At 44.0% G+C, this 21,830-nt stretch overlaps 1 protein-coding gene across 4 annotated transcripts in view; it reads right to left on the reverse strand.

Moving 5' to 3' along the window:
• Positions 1-2,216: 2,216 nt before the first annotated feature.
• The window catches only part of SIPA1L1 (signal induced proliferation associated 1 like 1), a 136,644-nt gene continuing 117,030 nt past the window's right edge, over positions 2,217-21,830 (reverse strand). For 2 of the 4 annotated variants that reach the window (XM_059373835.1, XM_059373832.1), the window contains 4 exons: positions 8,654-8,800; positions 7,138-7,252; positions 4,793-4,874; positions 2,217-4,196 (listed from right to left, as the gene is read on the reverse strand). In XM_059373835.1, coding sequence (XP_059229818.1) covers positions 4,053-4,196; positions 4,793-4,874; positions 7,138-7,252; positions 8,654-8,800 — 488 coding nt within the window. In that variant the 3' untranslated portion in view covers positions 2,217-4,052. Of the gene's footprint in view, positions 4,197-4,792; positions 4,878-7,137; positions 7,253-8,653; positions 8,801-21,830 lie in introns of all 4 variants that reach the window. The other 2 variants (XM_059373834.1, XM_059373831.1) reach the window with 1 other exon arrangement.

Consider the following 21,830-nt stretch of genomic DNA (forward strand, 5'->3'; position numbering starts at 1 on the left):
CTATCATATGATCTCCCTGATATGAGGAAGTGGCGATGCAACATGGGGGGTTAAGGGGGTAGGAGAAGAATAAATGAAACAAGATGGGATTGGGAGTGAGACAAACCATAAGTGACTCTTAATCTCACAAAACAAACTGAGGGTTGCTGGGGGGAGGCGGGTAGGGAGAGGGTGGTGGGGTTATGGACATTGGGGAGGGTATGTGCTTTGGTGAGAGCTGTGAAGTGTGTAAACCTGGCAATTCACAGACCTGTACCCCTGGGGATAAAAATATATGTTTATAAAAAATAAAAAATTAAAAAAAAATAAAACAAAACAAAAAATAGTTGAGTGGCAGAAAGATTCATGTAAAGGGGGCTCTAAATTATTACCTCTTTAGTAAAAAAGGAAAAAAAAAAGCCTTTTACCTAATCTCTCTTTAGCTATACTTTAAGCCTGTTTCTCCTACAAGGTGCTCTGTGGTTGGCTGACCCATGAAAATGATACTCAGGCATGTGGACACACTATGTGCCTCTCCCTGTAGCATCTGTTTCTTTTAACTGTCCATGGGTTTGGATGTCCACATGCTGAGGCTACTCTTTGAAAGCCCTGCTCCTAAGCCATCACCTGGGAGCTTCTAGAAGATATAAACGCTAAGTCCCCACCCCAGCCCTGCTAAATCATAGATCCTGGGGATGTAGCCCTATGACCTATTCTGGTGAAGGCTCAAGTCTGAGAGTCAGTGTTGTAAAAAGCATAGCAGGGGATGGAAAGCTCCTGACTGACAGGAAGGTGGACGGAGGAGCTCATTCTGACCCTTCCATCCCATTCTGCTATTAACACGCCAGGACACCCTCCCAGAAAAACAACAGAAAAGCCTTAACCTGTTGGAGATGGAAGACGAGGAAGACGTGTTATTGTATCTTCGGTTTGCCCATCACTGTCTTTACACGTCTGATCCCATTTAATCCTTCAAACTCTATGAAACTGTGACGATTTTACCATGAAAAAGCCATGCTCAGAGATTTAGGTAATGTAACCTAGGACAGAGTTGCTGTGCAGTCGATGGGATTTGAGTCTCTGAACACCTTAAAAGTTTTTCAGATGGACCCAATGCTTATTCCTTATGAATAGGCCATCAGGGGCCTAATTTCTACCGAGAAGAGCCATTATTGTGGAATCATTCTTTAAAAAATAACAGCGTTTTTGTTGAACCATGCCCTGGGCTGCACTGGCCCCAGGTTTGTGGCCCAGCTGCACCATCTTGCACTTTCCTCTCCGGTTTGGTTGAGAGAGGGAAGCAGCAGCAGGTTGCTGAAATGGTTCAGGTTACTGTTCTGTATTTAACTAGAGACAAGTGGGTTAAGCTCACTGGTCTATTTCCTTTGCCCCTGGATTATCAATTTTATCCCCATCTGAGGAGTTGGTAACCCAATCCGACCCCATCTCTTTATCACAGGCAGCAGAGATGAAGCGCAACCAAATGGCCCTTCCATCAATGTAGGCTAATGGCCCCTTCTCCCAGGGACTCCCAACCCCCCTCCAAGCCTTTCGACAACAATGGAAAAGCCCTTCAAACCAGGTAAGAATCATGGTCTAGACAGACCACGATTTTAGCTTGCTCATCAGATTTATCTCATGGCATCCAGTCTTGCCCTGTCTTGAAATTCTAGAATTTGTAGGGTTATTGAACCAAATAGAAGGAAGGAACTCTGTCAGTTCTCAATTAGCTGCACCAGTGGAGAGGAACACTGATGTGGTAGATTTTAAAAATTTGGTTCCATTTGGCTTTGGAATGCATTATGATTTTTTCAGTAGATTAACTTTTCTAATTATATTTTACACAGCCTGATATTAACAGGCATTTGTATTCTCTGAGCACAGAACATCTAACTCAGATTTGGGTGATGCCGTAGAGGCAGTCCAAAAATGTGCTGGTCTCAGGGAATGACAGTGTTGTTATGGAAAACCCACACATGGATAATGAAGAGGGAACTAATTAGAAAGTGCTCTGCAAATATTAAATTTTAAGTAGAGAAGCCAAATTAGGAATTCTCGAAGGACATATGAACGGAGTAAAAAAAGGTTATTAACATTCTGAGAGGCACAGAAACTTTGAAGAATCATTTAGTGTTAATGGAGCCCTGAGAGAATACTTGGTTGCAAGGAGGGTCAATGAGCTCCTGGGTGGTCTTTCAAATCTAAAAACCTCAAGCAATAATACCAAAGCATTTTAAAAGAGCGTTTAAAATGAATTTTATTGTTTGAATTTTACAAGTAGTCTTTAAAGGCTTCAAACAAGATTCTGTTGCAAAACTCTAATAAATAGCTTGCCCCAAGTCCCCAAACAAATGAAAGACAAAATAAAAACTGAACTCAGAAGGATAAGCAAGACTTCAGAATGCTTGGAGGTCAGCGATCTTTCTCATTTACAAAGAGATATCAGGCAATGTAACAATCTCCTTCATACAAGTCAAAGAGAGAAAGAGACAGACAGTTGAGATCTTTACAGAGCACTCCGAAATCTTCCTATTTCCAGGATGGAAATGTCACCCCCCCCCAAAAAAAAAGAATAATAATTCTCTGGAAAAATCACAATCATGAATGAAACTGTAAAAATCTGGAGGAGGGGGCAAGGGGAGGAGAGAGAAAATCCATCCTGTGTCTTTCAGGGATGGAGGAAGGAGTTGAGATCACTTGGGGCAGGAAGCTTCCGAGCAGATGACATCGCAGAATGTTCCCTACATCAGAGTTGCCACTGAATGGACACAGGTGGCAGCTTCATGACATTTTTATGAAGGCAAGAAACAAGGCCCCCAGGGCTCCCTGGGTCCCTCAACACTGGTGGGCCTGGGCCTGGTGTGTCCGTCTGCAGGCCTGCGGGCCTTGGGATGATGGCCAGAGGCCCAGGGCAGCTGCATCACTAGACAGGAAAAATAGCACATCAGTCATTTCTGCAGCAGAATCCTCTGGCTGGCCACAAAAGGATTCAGAAAACGCCGTGCTGGAATTGCACACTGGGACATGCAGGTTTCCAGAGCCCATTCTATGATCACAGTCGTTGCTCCTAACAAGCGAGAATTAAAACAATTTAACATTCACTTTTCCCTAGACTGGTCAAGTCTTGCTTTGGAGAGAATTGATTAATATGGTAATTTTTGAGTAAGCTAAAAATACAGTTTTGCCACATTTTCATCTTTACACATCTCAAACAAAAGATATACTTTTGACCAAAATGCATACAAGTGAGATTTTAGTCTGGAGGAATTCTGAAAGCCAGTAATGTTTGGAGCCAGGAAGCTGTAGAGGCAGATTCCAGTCAAACCAGACAGAAAGGGTTCTAGCTCTGAGCAGCGCACACGGGGGACCATCTCTAGGGGAGAGTAACTGAGGGGTGGAGTGACGTCACAATGCAGGACAGGAAAGGGGCTTCGCCCGAGGCACTGGCTCTGTCTCCCGCACGGACTTTCGGGTAACCCTGAGCCCGCTGTCCTCCAGAAGGTAGGGACAAAGGGCACTAGCTCATGCACAGGTCATTCAAGGGAGGGAGGCATCTTCTCCAAGCACCTCCCTCCCCAGGCATTTTAGGACAAAGGTAAGGAAATCCCCCTCCCCCAAGAAACCATGTGCAAAAACTTTATTTTCCTAGGAGCAATGACATGGGTCAGGATAACGAGGGAAAGCTTGGGTTACCTGAAATCAGTAAGAGCTCATGGAAATAGAGGCAGATGGGCCCCAGGCGGCCTAGGCCCACTTGCTTTTTAAAATACGTAACAGATAAAGATATTGTGCAAAAAAATAAAGACATTCACATTTTAGCAGTTAAACTTTTATTTTACTTTTTAAAATTTTTATTTACTTTTTTGTTTTTCTTTTCTACAAAAGGCAGATAATGATTGTTGATCTGCAATTGTTGTGTTGTGCGCTCCCCGCAAGGGGCCAGAGTAGGAAGCTAGGGCGGGCGGGCTGAGCAGGCTCTCGGCGGCGTGGCCGAAGCAGCGCCAAACCTCACCACAGAGCCCCCTCCTCCCGGGCCCCCTCCCCCAGCCCGGGCCGGCCCCCCGCAGCCTGCCCTAGCTCATGTCTATGGTGTTGAAGACCCATTCCGTGAACTTCTTCAGCTTGTCCGAGGCATTCTGGGACTCCTCCTGCAGCCTCAGGTTGTCCTCCCGGAGGTGCTGGACTTCCGCCTGCAGGTGGGCTTTGTCTTCCTTTTCCTGGGAGGCAGGGCAGAGGAGGAGAGGGCTGGGACCCAGCGGCTGGAGGGGTGGCCGGGGACCTGCGTGTCCCCTTCACCCACTTCTGTTCTTCATCCTAACACTGTATCCCCGGCCTGGCCCTGGGGATCCCGATACTCAAAGCCAGGGATCGGGTCCCCCGGGGGCTCACTACGGTTTATTTTGGAACGTGAAGACATTACCGTGTACCTTAATGTCTTCTGCGAGGGCGGTCTAAAATTCTGGACTGTTGTTTGGTTTTAGGCTCTTAATACAGTCAAACTACATTCCATGTTCTTGGTGTGAGAGCCCGACTGACAGTGAAGATGGGTGGGTCTGGGCTACCGACCCATTAGACCGGGGGTGGGGAGGCCGAGAGAGGGCTCCGCGGGGCTGGCCGGGGTCAACAACTTTTCTGCACACGTGACAACGAAGGCCTGCTTGCACGGGGTGTGCTGGTGGGAACCGAGCACCAAGAAGCTCGTGGACCGTGTGTCCCGAGAAAACAGACAATACCCACGTGTTCTTCCACTAATAGGGATTTGTTCAAGGGCAGTTGGCACTGACCGGGCTCTGCTTTGAGAGTATGTGTTTACCTTCTTCAGATCTTCCCGGAGCATCTTCAGCATACCTTCCAGCTGGTCCACTTTAGAAGCCAGAGTGGGGGAGGAATCTTTACTGCTGGGGATGAGAAACAAAAGACAGTGTTGGCCGGGTTTGCTGGGCAGTTGTTAATGAGGCTGCTGTCTCTGTAAAACGGTTTTTTAATGTCAAATTTCTCAGTACAGTGACCCAATGTGCATTTTCACTTTAAAAAAAGAAAATGGTCATTTTTAACAAAAGGTAATGCAAGGGTGAATGGCAGCCCATCAGTAGCTTCCACTGTCACGACAAAAGAATACAGGACAGTAAGTGAAAATGGTCTGTTTGGCAACAGGAGCGGTACTTTCTGGAAGGTACAAATATCTGTGTTTCCACCGCACAGCTGTGCAGTGTTTCCTATTCTCTTTAGTGGCTGAAGGAAAGAGAGAGCCACTCCTCTGGGGGCAGAAGGGCTGAGGTCAGCCCTACCTTGGGGAGACCAGGAGAAGGTAGGTCTCTGTCCCCAGAAAACAGTCTGTGGTTACTCATCCACGTGCAGCTAACTTATCATGCTCCTGTCTCGAAAGCTTGTCTAAATATCCTTTAAAATATTTTAAAAAATAAGAGTGTTTCAAAAGCTCATCCGTCCAACCTTAATGTCTCCTTTGTAGATCATAATAGCAAACTAGGCCCGCCAGTTTCTTTCTCCCAATTAACAGAAGTGCTGGTAATGCCACGCTTATGGAATACCAAAACCCCCCCCAGGGAGCTAGTGGATGACAAGGCCACCCAACTGGCTGGGCAGACAGCCCTCGTCAGCCGTTCTTCGTCCAGCTCCTGTGACCTGAAGTCAGGTCTGAGTGAGCTCGAGCCGGATCCACCACCTCAGAGTCCACAACCCACAAGCTAAAGCCTTCCGCTAGGAGAACGTGCAGCTGCCTCTCCCCAGAGGCCAAAAGAAAAGACACAGATAGACCGAGGTTTTCGAGTCCTGGACTCAAAGGCAATATGTACTGGAGCTGTGTTGCTGTCTTCTGCTGGTTCTAGATCTACAAGCCCCAAAGGCCAAATTCACAGTGGCACGAGTGTCTCAAGGCTGTAAATAAATGAAACGATAAGAAGCTCCAAACCCCTAAGAGGGGGCGCCCCAGGAAAACGCGTAGCAGCCTGTCTTGACTTCTGAAGGTTTTCAGAGTGAATTACGTGCCTGCAGAGGCTCTGATTTTTAGAAACACAACTCCATCTGTTCACTGAACACACGTGCCTGGCACCACCACCCTCTTCGGGTTCTGCGAAGACTGAAGAACTCACTGCTCGATAATCCTTCCGCAGGAAGACAGACTTGTTCACTCAGACTTCTGCTCGGAGGGCCCATCCTAAGGTACATTCTGGGTTCACTGTGCCCTTGATGCTCTATTTTGTTTTTTCTTTTTAAAGTTCTCAACAGCCAAAGTAACTGCCATTCTCGGTCCCAAGATGCCTCAGTGATCAGAGCGAACGCAGCACCTGTCCCTTACACCCCAGACAAGCCACCCCGACTCTTCCGCTTTCCCTGTGCAGAGCATTTCCTTATACACTCGATCAGCGAAGTCTTTAGCAACAGTCCACAGCTATTTGAACAACCTGTGCTAACCTCACTTTCCCTGTTGTCGCCTGTCTCCTGGATACCTGGATTCTTAACCATCCTCAAAAGGTTTTAAAAGGAGCGATTTCAAGCCGCTGACCTCCTCCTGCATCAGGGAGCACCCACAGCGTGTACCACGGCGGCCTGTCAGATGCTTTCCCACAGAGTCCGAGCACGCAACTCCCCAGCAGCCTCACCACTTGAAATCAGACAGTGGGATCCATCTCGGTACAGTTCAGCAAAAGTCAAAATCCCTGCTCTTAACTACTCAGGAAACCATCTGGGTCTCAGTTTGCACTTGCCTTTCGAGTCCTCTCGAATCTTCCCTCTCCTGGTGACCCGGATCTAACGTCGATCTGACACGGCACGGGGGGAGCTGCTAAGATGGGGGCACCAACTGACCAAGTACGACCAACTGGGGGGCGGCACTCCAAAACCAGGCTCAAGGATGCCAGGTACATACTTTTCCTCACCTGAGGTGATCAGTCCTGAGGGCATACGTGTATTAAGGCCTCGTGAATTATAAATATTCATGATTAAGACTAAGTCATCAAGAACAGTTTCATTATGTGTACAGCTTTAGTTATAGAGCGTTCTAAGATGTGAAGAGTCTGGCCTTGTGGTGGTGAGCTCCGGTCAGCGAATGCCTGCGGCCTCCACCTCTTCCCCCACCTGCTGTCACGACAGCTGGGGACACACGGTGCAGAGTACCGACCTCGCTACAGGGTGACTAACCTGCTGTAGGACTTCATCTGGGCCAGAGCCTGCTCCTCGAGCTGGTCACTGTTGGATGCAGCACTCAAGGGCCGGTGGCCTTCGTCAGTAGCAGCAAAGAAGGAGGCTCTTTGGACTGGAGGGAGAGGAGGAGAGGAGGAGACGATCAGTATTTCGGAGCCACGTTCCAGGCCGGGTCTGTCAAAGGTCAACAACTAGCCTACACTGACGGTCACATCTAATCCCCATATGGGGATACATCAGGAGGCTTCTCTGCTGACCCTGGAGGAGAAAACCACTGTTTCAGCTATAGGACAGGAGCGGTAGAAGATCCCTTCTGAAAACCCGGGCTGTGAATCCATTTGTAGTCTTCTTTTTCTTACTCATCAAGTAGCATTCTATGACATGTTTCCCTGGAAACAGGCATTGTGCCAGATTTCCAGACCAGGGCTTTTTCCACTCAGTGATGATATAAAACGCACTTCTAGAAGTAGGTTTTCCACTAGCCAAGATTCCTGGCTACCTTGGTGGGTTTTAGCCAAAGTCCAACCATACATGTTTTAAAATATACCCAACCTAAAACTTGAGCCAAGAAAACACCATAAAATTTTCAAAACCTCTCATTAAAAACACAAAACTATTACCATCTCCTAGAAGGGAGAGTAACCAATAAATTGAAATTTACAGTCATGTCAGTACTGGGGAACTGCCAGCGGCCAGCACGGGGCTGCCTGTGGCCTAATTCACTGTCACCTCAGCAAGTTCTGAAAATTACAGCTTGATGCACTAGCTACTTTCAATTCTTCAAACATAAGCCACCCCCCCCCCCCACAAACAACAAAACAAAAAACCCCTAACCCTAAACCACTCATCTGTTGTCTTTGTTTTCTAAAGAACATTTTAGCACTGAAGAATCTGGAATGATGACCACAGAGTGGAGTCAGTCAGTTCAAAAAGGGCATCTGCCAACCTCACGTCCACATACACGGACAGCTTGACACTCCGCGTTCTTTCTGTGCTGGCACACCAGCGCCCGTGGGAGGGCTTGCGTCCGAGAAGCGCGCAGACAGAGGGTTGGCACAGGGCAGTGTGGACTGAGAACATGCTGCCAGAGTCAGGAGAGGTGAATGGGAAACGCAAAGGGAATACCCAACATCTGTCAAGGCTGGGGCAGGGCCAAGTGGGACAAGCATCCCTAACAGATCCAATGGTGCACTTCGCAATGACGAACTCGCCACTTGGTCAAAGACTCTCTCTGGACAGGTGTTCTTTTCAGCCAAGTGACAGCTGGGATTCCCCCACTCCCTGCCCTTCCCACGTGTGGGGAGGGGAGACAGCCATGCTACAAAATCCTGCGTAGAGGAAATGTCAGGCTACATCAGATTAAATCATACAGTGAGTGCCCCAGCTGGAAGCGCGCCCCCCGCCCCGTGCGGTCTGTGTGTGCAAAACAGCAGAGTGGACAGACTAACCAGAGCCTCACACCCCCCAAAACTCGGCATGGCCTTGTAGCCCTGCGTGTCCTGCCCGGACTCACCCTCGTAGGCCTTGGCCGCATCCACCAGGTTGGACCAATCTAAATCGGCAGCCGCGTCGGGCAGGGGCATCAGGCCAGGGTCGGGCATGGGAGGCCTTCGGGTCTCCTGGACGTCCGTGAGGGAGCTGTCTGAGGCCGAGAACTCTCCTGTGATGGAGAAGAGAGATGAGATCCTTCTCACGCCTGTTGGAGAACCGCTCGAGATCTTACCCAGGCAGTGTGACCTAGAACCTGTTTCTCGACCTGCAGATGGTCAGGGGCTCTTCTAAAGCAGCCGTGAACTAGGAACTAGCTTCTTCCAGTCTTACCTCATTGCCTAATCGTCTCTCACTGTCTCAGCTCTAGTAGTGTGAGGCCCAGAAAAGTTAATTTTGCCCTGAGACAGCATGTCTGCTTCCATAGGAGCTGTCTGTCTATGGGGAGTGGGGAGACACGTCCTCCTGTTTTTGTTTTTTCCCCAGAGTCAAGGATTCAGACTAGGACAACGAGGCCTGTTTCAAAAGCCAGACCGGAGAAGCTTGTTGATCCCTGTTCTGGGGCAGAATACTGGACTCGGCCCTGGGGCCTGACCACCTGCCTGTGGACTCCCTGTCCCCGGGGACTGGCCCGCTGGTTTCCACAGCTGATGTGTCTGCAGGCTGATGTGGGGAGCAAATCAGATTGCACGAGAGTGCTCGATTACCCGAACGCAGTTACTACAGGCAGGTGATTTTAGGATTGGTGTGGGCATGCTCTCCTTCCCAAGGACAGAAGCAGCAACTCTTGGGATCGGTTTTGGATCATAGCAGTCCAGTAGCCTGAGCTTCCTTAAGGTAACAATTTTAAAAACACAAACATGAAGTCATCGTGACGACGAGCCTTTGCTCAGCCTGAGGCACGGAAGAGTGGGTGCAGGGAGCCCCCCGCTGTCCAAGCGCAAGCTGCTACAGCTCAAGTTCACGGAGGCAGGTAACAGAGTGCACGACACACAGATGCTCTCAGCAGGGCAGAGGCTGAGGCAGAAGCAAGGGCAGAGTGTGCGACCTCTCGATAAGGGACACCGGGACTGTAACAGTAAAAATCCATGCCACCGCAAGCTCAAATCTCAGTTAAAATTGCTGAGTGACTCCAGAAACACCTGTTTACAAGGAGTTAAAAAGTTTCCCCAGTGATGATAGCCTGGTAAACCAAAGTATATTTAGTGCTTGTTTTCCCTTTCAAATGACAAAAAGAACTGCTCTGAAGTACAGCTGCTAGTTATTAATGTGCTTAAATTAGCAAAATGATGAGTAAATGGAAATCAACAAATACTGCCAGATATTAAATGCTCTGATCTATTTAAACATGCTCCCACCAAGGGGAAGTAGGTGGAACAGACAATTCTGCGTGTCACTCACAACCCTTCTCCCCTTTTATCTCTGGCACCCACATTTCCATATGTACAAAAGAAGCCACTCCTCCCCACTGCCCAGTGACAGTCGCTGAAAAGGCCAGGGCTGAGGCATCGGCCCAACAAGGGCTGCTCCGTCTAGGAGATGGGTCACCGTGCTGCCTGACTTTCAGGAAAGCAAGAAGCTCACAGAGGGCAGCCTGTTCCCTGCCTTCCGCGGCTGGATAGTGTCTGCATGTGCGATTTCCAGGTTGCTCTCTTAGAACGAAAACCTCTAGAAGACCGGGTCTGCTCTGACGGGACACATGCAGACATGCCTTCACAAAGGGTTTATTGCTGCAGGAGCAATGGAACTCAGGGGGGAGTGGCCCCAATGTAGAGACCCAAGGGGGAGAAAAGGCTAGGGCCTATTTGGTCACTACCAGGAAGTTTTTTCTAGAGTCTAGATGGTAAAAAGCAGTCATTTCATGTGTCAACTTTGGAGGGTGATCTTGTGAAGAAAAGAGAAGCCAGATTCCAGCTGTCATCAGATGGGGGAGAGGGAGCAGGGGGAAGCTGGCATGCTCCCCAAGGGATGCCTATCATCGGGGTGAAGGGGAGCAGTGAGCAGGACAGAAGTGTAGAGGGACACGCACAAGTGTGGGTTGAGAGCTTGTGGGATGTGGGGAGAGAGCAAATGAGGCAAGCAGGAGATTCAAAGAAAATATTGCTCCAGAGAAGCAGCAGAAAGGAAAAGTAACATGGGTTTGAATGGACGCAGAACACCCGGAAGGAGAAAGGCCAGATGGGAGCCCGGGTACAGCATATCTAATGAACAAGCAGGACCCCAGGTTTCATAGCCGGAGTCTGCTGAGCTAGGTCACAGTAGGGGAGGGTGGGTGCAGAACTTCGGAATGGAGGTGGACCGAGGAGGAAGAAAAAGAACAAATGTAAACCACAGTCTCAGAATATGGACTTTCATAAAAGAAAGCAGTCACAGAGAAGGCATTTATAAACTAAAGGCAAGAACATGGAGGTACCTGGCATCAATACGTCTTTCCCTAGACAAATACTTGGCTGTTCACTGAATGAATGAGTCAACCAACAACTGGCTGACACCACAGGCAATACCCTCAGAGTCTAGTGAAGACAGAGCAATGGCAAGTCTGGGCTCTTATGGTGGCTGGAGGGGTCCAATGGATACAAGTCTCCAAAAAATAATGTAATTTTACCCAAATGTGCCCAATCACAATAGCAGATGGGATGTTTGGTAAGAATATAATCTCCAAACTACACCTTTGTATTAAATTTCAGCAGGCTTTGGGTAAGGTCTGGAAATCTGTTTTTAGCAAGCATGCTCGGAGAGGATTGGTACGTGCACCTGGTGTCCTAGTACTTATTAGGGCTGCCACCCAAGGGATGCCCCTTGATTGCCTGGCTCTGGGAGCCATGGGGGGACCTGCAATCCTGGGTCCCATGGAACTTTAACAATTGAAGGGACAGTTCTTGACAGCCTACCACTTGTAGGGCACTGCACAGAACGCAGACCGAAACAAGCTCCTGTCTTTCTGCTTATTCCATAGCTTTGGCCTAGGGCAGGCATCAGGTCTGGCACATGGCAGTGCTCGTGGGGCACAGAGGCCAGCCAGTGTCTGCTATCCTTGTGCCTGCCCTCTGCCTTCCTCAGGCTCACTGTTATCTCTCAGAAAGGAACTTATACACTCACTTAGTACCCCAATTTTTAGGAATGCCACCTAGGAGACACTCTGAAATCACCAGACTCTGATGGCCAGTGGGGCTTATAGTTATCGTCCAATAAGACTGTATATTTTCATACTTTAAGAGCTGCTGCCAGAGGGTCTGGCTTTTTTTTTTTTTAAAGATTTTTATTTATTTATTGGACAGACAGAGATCACAAGTAGGTAGAGAGGCAGGCAGAGAGAGAGAGGAGGAAGCAGGCTCCCCACTGAGCAGGGAGCCTGACGTGGGACTCGATCCCAGGACCCTGGGATCATGACCCAAGCTGAAGGCAGAGGCTTTAACCCACTGAGCCACCCAGGTGCCCAGGATCTGGTTTTAATCACCTACAAATCTAGGTGCTGACTGAGATCTTCCCCTTTAGGACACTGGTCTTGGCAGACCCCCAACTACTAGGGTCTATTAAAAATGAAACAGGCTGTTTGGACCATCACAAAGGTTTGAGAGACCAGAAAGAGCTAGGTCTGAGTTGAAGGATTAGGTTCATCTCCCAAACGAGGCTACTCCTTCAAGACTGGGAGAGGCGGCTGTCTTATCTAACACAGAGACTGACACAAGGAGCCCAGCAACACGAGGAGACAGAGAAGTAGGTAATGAACAAAACAAGATAAAACCATGGAAAAAAAAATCCTTAATTTAAGGAAGATAAGTAATCTGCCTGAAGAGTTCAAGGTAGTGGACATAAAGATGCTCACTGAACTTGGGAGAAGAGTGAACATAGTGAGAGCTTCGACAAAAAGAGAACATAAGGAAATATCAAGTAGAAGTCACAGAGCCAAAGAATACAATAACTGAACTAAAAAAATATACTAGAGGGGTTCAACAGCAGATTAGATGAAGCAGAAGAAAGGATCAGTGGATTCAAAGATAAGGCAATGAAGCTCATCCAATCAGAGCAGCAAAAAGAAAAAAAGAATGAAAAGGAGTGAAACAGCTCAAGAGACCTATAAGACAATATTAAGCAGACCAACATTTGCATTAGAGGGGTCCCAGAAGAGGAGAGAGAAAACTTCCCTAACCTATGGATCCAGGAAGACCAGAGTTCCAGACAAGATGAATATAAAAAGACTCACACCAAGACCCATTATAATTAAAGTCTCCAAAGTTAGACAAGAACATCTTAAACACAGCAAGAGAAAAACAAGTTGGTAGGTACAAATGAACCCCCACAAGACTTTTCAACAGGAACTTTCCAAGCCAGAAGGGAGTGGCTGAAAGAAAAAGAAACTGCCAACCAAGAATCCTCTACCCAAGAAGGTGGTCCTTCAGAATTGAAAGTGAGATAAAGTTTTCCAGACAAACAAAGTTGAAGAAGGGGGTGCCTGGGTGGCTTGGTTAGCTAAGCATCCAACTCTTGATTTCAGCTCAGATCTCCCCACTCAGGACTCCCCACTCAGCCGGGAGTCTGCTTGTCACCTCTCTCTGCCTCGCCCCCTGTTTGTGCTCTCTCTTACTCTAAAATAAATAAATCTTTAAGAAAAAAAAAAAAATCTAAGAGTCCAACACAACTAGAATGGCTTTACTGGAAATGTCAAAGGGATGTCTTTAAGCTGAAAAGAAGGTGTGCTAATTAGTAAAAAGGAAATATAAAATATAAATCTTACTGGAAAAGGTAAGCATATAGTGCAGGCAGTAGTAAATTAATTAAATTAATTACAAGGCTAGCAAGAAAGAAGACAAATATAATAAAAATAATTATTTTACAGTTGGCTTCTGAGCAACACAGATTTGAAGTGCATGGGTCCACTTCTGTGTGGATTTTTTTCTACAAATATTTCAGAAAAATTTTTGAAGATCTGCAACAATTTCAAAAATTTGCAGACAAACTACACAGCTTAGAAATATATCTATAAAGAGAATATCTTGAATGCCAAATACATATATAAATCTATTATAAAAAGTTAAAACTTTCCAAAACACAGACATACTGTACAGGGCACCACTCACAGTTGAGAGAAATGTGTACAACGATGCAGTATTACATCATAATTGCACAAAATTCACTATGGCACATACTGTGGACTATTATAATAATTCTGGAGCCACCTCCTGTTGCTACTGCAGTGAGGCCTGGTGTTCAAAGTAGCTACTTAAAATGCATGTGAGGCTGATCATCTCTGCATGAGCAGTTCCTCTCTCCAGTGAACTGGGTATCACAGCAAAAACTGGTCTCCGTTCTCACGTACTTTTCATATAAAAAGTGCAACACCATAAACCCTGCATAATGCCAGGGGACCCATCCAAAGTGCTACTAGCGATGCTGGAAGTGTTCCCAAAAAGCAGAAAAGACATGAAATAACACAAAAACGTTGAACTGCTTGACGTGTATCCCAGATTGAGGTCTGCAGCTGTGGTTGCCTGCCATTTCAAGGTAAATGAATCTAGCATAAGGACCATTGTGAAAAAAAGAAGAGGAAATTCATGAAACTGTCACCAGAGCAGTGCCACAAGACACAAAAATGTGGTACTTTTTGTCAAATACCCTTTTATCTCCTATTGAAAATGCAGCTTTCAGGGGGGTGTAGGATGGCTAATAAGAAAGGCATTCCTGCAGACTCTAATATGATTCAAGAAAAAGCAAAGTCATTATATGACGACTCAAAGGAAACGGAAGGTGAAAGATCGAAAGCTACAGAATTTAATGCCAACAAAGAATGGTTTGATAATTTTAGAAAGAGGTTTGGTTTTAAAAATGTCAAGATAACAGGAGAAGCAGCTTCTGCCAACCAAGAGGCAGCAGATGAGTTCCCAGACACCATTAAGAAAATCACTGAGGAGAAAGGATATCTGCCTGAACAGGTTTTTAATGCAGACAAAAGTGCCCTATTCTAGAATTAAATGTCACAAAAGGCATTTATTATTTAATCCATATGAAGAGACGTGAGCAGCAGGATTTAAGGCAGAAAGGGACAGACTACTGTTCTGTGCAAATGCAGTTTAGTTTAGGATCAGAGCTGCCCTCTTCTATAAACCTACCAACCCCGAGTCTTGAAACAATACCAGCTGTCAGACTTTTTTGTTGTACAAGAAGGCCTGGAAAGTGAAGACCCTTTTTCTGGATTGGTTCCATTGCTGCTTTGTCCCTGAAGTCAGGAAGTACCTTGCCAGCAAGAGATTGCCTTCTAATGTACTTTAGATATTGGACAATGCCCTCGCCACCTAGAACCCCATGAGTTGGTGTTGAAGTAGTCTACTTGCCCCCAAACATGACATCTCCAATTCAGCCCCCAGATCAAGGAAGGGGTCATCAGAACCTTTAAGGATGATTACACACAATATTCTTCTTCTTCTTCTTCTTAAAAAGATTTGTCAGAGAGTGGTGCACAAGCAGGGGGAGGAGCAGGCAGAAGCAGACTCCCCACTGGGCAAGGAGCCTGATCCAGGATTTGATCCCAGGAATCTGGGATCATGACCTGAGCTGAAGGCAAATGCTTACGTGACAGAGTCACCTAGGCCTCCCTACACACAGCAGTCTGTGAAAAGGACTGTCAACACCACTATGGAAGGGAATTGTGATAGAACATCATGAAATTCTGGAAGGTCTGTACCATCAAAGATGCCACCAAGATTATAGAAAAAGCTGTGAAAACCATCAAGCCTGAAATAATGGATTCCTGCTGGAGAAAACTGTCCAGATGTTGTATATAACTTCATAGGATTTACAATAGAACCAATCAAGAAAATCATGAAAGAGGCTGTGGATTTGGCAAAAAGACTAGGGAGGTGAAGGGTTTTAAGATGCAGATCCTGGAGAAGTCCAAGAGGTAACAGACAACACACCAGAGGAATTAACAGAAGGCCACTGGATGGAGATGAGTGCTTCCAAACTAGTGCCAGATGAGGAAGAACAAGACAGAGAAGAAGTGCCAGAAAACAAATTGACACTGGACAGTCTGGCAGAAGAGTTCTGATTCTCTAAGACTGCTTTTGACTCCTTTTATGACATGAACCGTTATAGGATGTGGGTTCTGAACTAATGCTCACAGTGGAAGGATCGGTACTGTATAGAAACATATTTAGAGAGATGAAAAAGCAAAACAGAAATTACAATGTATTTCCAAAGAATTACACTGAGTGTGTTGCCTCTCCGACCTCTCCTTCCAACTCGGCCACCCCTGAGACAGCATGGCCAACCCCTCATCCTCCCTCTCCTCAGCCTACTCAACGTGAAGACAGGGGTGAAGACCATTATGATGATCCACTTCCACTTAATGAATAATAACTAATCATCAGGCCATACAGTTAATAAACTGATCTGTTGTATATGTAAACATTTTGTGTAAAAATCTAACCATATAGCAGTAATTGTACAAGATGCTTTTCTGCCAATATCACCATCATCCAAATACTCATCATGTAGAACACTGAGTGTAAGTCTTGTATGGAAGTGGATGACCTGTCCTTACATAGGCACGTGTGCCTGATGTTTAATACATAATTAATAATGCCTTAGTTTTTCTACTGTTTTAAAATTTTGCTTTCAAGGAATTACATTACTGTAAATTATGTCTCTTGCTCTTGTATCAGCCTATCATCATAGGAAAAAATGTAACAATGTTTCTAGAACTGTACTACGAATATGACTGTAGTACTTTATGCCATAAAAATTTTAGAGGGCTTCATTCATTAGTGTACAGACAAGGCCACTGTGAAGAAGTGTATCAGTTCCGCTAGGCTATCAGAGAGCAATCATACTGCTCTTGCTTCATCATCTGTGCACAAACTGTTATACCTATAAATAAGTACGCATTCCTTTTCACTTTTGACATCTAGTGTTAGCAATACATATAACATCTACAGTGTTTTGAATCCTATAAGACAAAAATTGTATAGGTACTGACAGATGGTTAATCAAACAGACAAGGTAAGTTTATGATATTGGTAAATGCAGTACAGTATTATAAATGTATCTTCTCGGGACGCCTGGGTGGCTCAGTTGGTTAAGCAGCTGCCTTCGGCTCAGGTCATGATCCCAGCGTCCTGGGATCGAGTCCCACATCGGGCTCCTTGCTCCGCAGGGAGCCTGCTTCTCCCTCTGACTCTGCCTTCCACTCTGTCTGCCTGTGCTCGCTCTCACTCTCTCTCTCTTACAAATAAATAAATAAAATCTTAAAAAAAAAATAAATGTATCTTCTCTTACGATTTTTAATATTTTCTTTTCTCTAGTTTATTGTAAGATTCTAGTTTATTAGACCTATACCATACAAAATATTTGAAATGGCTGTTTATGTTAATGGTAAGCCTTCCAGTCAACATTAGGCTACAGTAGTTAATGTTTCTGGGAAGTCAACAGTTATACATGGATTTTTGAGTATATAGATGGTTGATATCCCACACTCCTTCGTTGCTCAAAGGTCAACTGTAATTAATTAAGGGATACACATGATAAAAAGATGTAAATTGTGACATCTAAAACATAAAATGTTGGGGGAGAGTAAAAATGTGGAACTTTAGAATGCATTTAAACTTAAGTTATTATGAACTGAAAATAAATGGTTATAAATCTAAGTTATACATAAGCCTCATGGTAACCACAAAGCAAAAACCTATGATAGATACACAGAGGATAAACAGAAAGGAACCTAAGCCTACCACAACAGAAATTTATTAAACTATGAAGGAAGAGAGCAGGAGAGGAAAAGAATACAGAGGAACTATTAAAAAAACAAACAAACAAAAGTTTATGCCTATCATTGATTATTTTAAATGTAAATGTACTGTATTCTCCAATTAAAAGACACAGAGTGGCTGAATGAGTAAAGAAAACCCATGACCCACCTATATGCTGCCTGTAAGAGAGTCACTTGAGAAGTAAGGACATAAACAAACTGAAAAAAGATATTCCATGCAAACCGGAAACCAAAGAAAGGTAATGTATTAGATGAAAAACACTTTAAAACAAACACTATAATAAAAGACAAAAAAGGTATTACATAATGATAAATGGAACAATCCAATAAGAGGATATAATGTTTGTAAATATTTATGTACCCAACACTGGAGCACCTAAGTATGTGAAGCAAATATTAACAGACCTAAAGGGAGAAACAGCAATATGGTGATAGTAGGGGACTCTGATAACCCACTTTCATCAATGGAGAGATCATCTAGACAGGTCAATTAAGAAACATCCACCTTAAATGACACACTAGACCAAATGGACTTTACAGCTTATACTGAATAGTCCATCCAAAAACAAAAGAATAGACATTCTTTTCAGTCACACATAGAACATTCTCCAGGATGGATCATATGTTAGGTCACAAGTCTTACTAAATTTTTAGATGACTGAAATCAAACATTTTCCCCACAATAATGCTATGGAACTAGGGATCAATTATATGAAGAAAACAGGAAAATTCACAAATGTGTGAAGACTAAATAACTAAATACTACTAAATAACTATGACAAAAGTCTAAATAATTACTAATTGCTACTGAACAAGCAATTGGTCAAAGAAGACATGACAAGAGAAATCAAGAAATACTTTTAGAAGAATGAAAAAGAAAATACAACATACCAAAGCTTATGGGATGCAGGAAAAGCAGTTCCAAGAGGGAAGTTCATAGTGACAATGCCTACATATCAAGAAACATCTCAAATAACCTAACTTTACACCTGAAGGACCTAGGAAAAGAACAACAAATAAAGCCCAAAGTTAGTAAAAGGAAGGAAATAACAGATCAGAGTGGAAATAAATAAACAAAACACATAAAATAGAGATCAATGAAACTAAGAACTGGTTCTTGGAAAAGGTCAACAAAATTGACAAAGCTTTAGCTAGATTCACCAAGAAAGAAAAAGACTCAAAATCAGAAATCAAAGAGCAGACACTATAACTGATACCAAAGAAATAGAGAGGATCTTAAGAGACTACTATGGAGAATTTTATGCCAACAAAGTGTGCATAAGAAATGCATAAACCCCATAAACATACAACTTGCCAAGACTGAATCATGATTATGAGACTGATGTGCCACCTGCTGTGCTAAGTCACTAAGACTGAATCATGAAGGAACTGAAAATCTGAACAGACTGATTACTAGTAAGGAGATGGTCGGAAGGTCTGTTGAGTACTGATTCAAACAAAAATCCAGAAACAGAGGACTTTACTGGCGAATTCTTCTGAACATTTAAAGAAGAATTAACTCTTTTAAAACTCTTCCCCCAAAAAAGCAGTAGCAAAAGGAACACTGCCAAACTCATTTTATGAGGCTGGCATTACCCCCCCAGATACGAAAACTAGACAGGGACACCATAAGAAAAAAAAAAAAAAATGACAGGCCAATACCCTTGATGAACACAGATGCAAAAATCCTCAACAAAATATTAGCAGACTGAATTTACAATATATTAAGAGGACCTCCTTATACTATGCTCAAGTGGAATCTGTCTCAGGGATGGAAGGATGGTTCAACATCCACAAATCAATGTGATACATACCACACTGATGAAATGAAGGATAAAAATCATATAATCATCTCTGTGGATGCAGAAAAAGCATTTGACAAAACTCAACATCCATTTATGATTTTAAAAAAATCACAAAAAGTAGGTATAGAGGGGATGTACTTTAACATAATAAAGGCCATGGCTGACATACTCCACGATGGAAGCCGAAAGCCTTCCCTCTAAGGCCAGGAACAAGACAAGGATGCACACTCTTACCACATGTACGCAACAAAATATCAGGAGTCCTAGTCGGGGCATTAGACAAGAAATAAAAGGCATCCAAATATGATGTAAAACTCACTATTTGCAATGTGGTATGATACTAGACAACCCTAAAGACTCTACCAGAAACTCTAAGAATTAACAAAGGAGTTCAGTAAAGTTGTAGGATACCAAATCAATTCACATAAGTCTGCTGCATTTCTATACACTAATAACAAAATTATCAGAGAAATTAACAATCCCACTCACAACAGTAAACAAAAGGAATAAAATACCTAGGAATAACTTTAACCAGGGAGGTAAAAGACCTGCACACTGTAAACTTACATTAGATACTGATAAAAGAAAACTGAAGAAGCAAAGCAGTGGAGAGATACTCCATGCTCATAAAAGAATATAATTAAAATGTCCATGCTACTACCCAAAGTAATCTACAGATTCAGGGCAATCCCTACCAAAATTTTAACGACATTCTTCTCAGAAGTAGAACAAGCAATCCTAAAATTATGTAATTACAAAAGACTCTGAATAGCCAAAGCTATCTTGGAAAAAAATAAAGCTGGAGGCATTCATGTTCCTGATTTCAAACTATATTACAAAGCTATAGTAATCAAAACAGTATGGTGTTAGCATCAAAACAAACACATCAATGAAACAGAACAGAGCCCAGAAATAAACATATGCATATGTGGTCAATTAATTTATGACAAAGGAGCCAAGAATATACAATTGGGAAAGGATGGTCTTTAATAAACAGTGTGGGGAAAATGGGATAGCCACATGCAAAAGAATGAAACCAGAGCACTATCTTACACCAAACCGCAAAAGTTAACTCATTATGGATAAAAGACTTAACTGTAAGACCTAAAGCCAAACTTCCAGAAGAAATACAGGCAGTAAGCTCCCTGACATCAGTTTTGATGATGACGACTTTTTGGATTTGACACCAAAAGCAAAGGTTTGTTACCTTTGTTAGGTAAAAATAAACAAATAGACCACATGCACACTAAAAAATTTCTGCACAGCAAAGAAAACCATTAACAAAATGAAAAGGCAACCTATGGACTGGGAGATAATATTTGCAAATCAGATCTGATAAGGGGGTAACATTCATAATGTATAAAGAATTCCTATAATTCAATAACCAAAAAACAAACCAATTAGAAAATAGAATCTGAATAGGTATCTTTCTGAAGACAAAATAGAGATGGCCAACAGGTAAGTGAATAGATGCTCAACATCATTAATGATAAGGGAAATGCAAATCCAAAACCACAATGAGATACCACTTCACGCTTTTTTAAAAAAAATTTCTTTTCAGCATAACAGAATTCATTGTTTATGCACCACGCCCAGTGCTCCGTGTAATACATGTCCTTCCTAATACCCACCACCTGGCTCCCCCAACCTCCCACCCCCCCGTCCCTTCAAAACCCTCAGGTTGTTTTTCAGAGTCCATAGTCTCTCATGGTTCACCTCCCCTTCCAATTTCCCTCAACTCCCTTCTCCTCTCCATCTCCCTATGTCCTCCATGCTATTTGTTATGCTCCACAAATAAGTGAAACCATATGATAATTGACTCTCTCTACTTAACTTATTTCACTCAGCATAATCTCTTCCAGTCCCGACCATGTTGATACAAAAGTTGGGGATTCATCCTTTCTGATGGAGGCATAACACTCCACACCACTTCACACTTGTTAAGGGAAGATACAAGTGTTGGCAAGGCTGTGGAGAAAAGGGAGCCCTTGTGCACTGTTAATGGGAATGTAAAGTGGTGCAGCCACTGCGCAGAACAGTACGGAGGTTCTTCAAAAATAGAGCTACCATATGATCTAGAAATTCCTCTCTGGGTATTTATACGAAGAAAATGAAAACACAAGCTTGAAAAATATATGGTATATAGCCCCAAGTTCACTACACCATTATTTATAATAGCCAAGATAAAGAGACAACCTAAGTGTCCACTGACGGATGAAACACACACACACACACACACACACACACACACACACACACACACACACGAATATTACTTGGCCTTAAAAAATGAAATCTTCTCATTTGCAACAACATGGACGGCCCCTGAGGGCACTATGCTGATTGAAATAAATTAGAGAAAGACAAGTCACGGGGACTACTGTGTGGAATTATTATTATTATTATGTGGAGTTTGCTAAGAATGCATCTTAGAAGTTCCCATCACAAGGAAGAAAACACTCTGCAACTACGCAAGGTGACGGATATTAACTAGACTCACCATGGCGGCCATTTCACAATATAGACAACCATCGAATCAAACAGACCCCAAATAGGCATCCCAGATGACTCTGGGGAGGCGGAGCGTGCGTACCCTGAGGTCTGGGATTACAGGCGCGCAGCTGACCGAGGTTGGC

The sequence above is a fragment of the Mustela nigripes genome, chromosome 13 (assembly GCF_022355385.1).
Source record: "Mustela nigripes isolate SB6536 chromosome 13, MUSNIG.SB6536, whole genome shotgun sequence".
NCBI lineage: Eukaryota > Metazoa > Chordata > Mammalia > Carnivora > Mustelidae > Mustela > Mustela nigripes.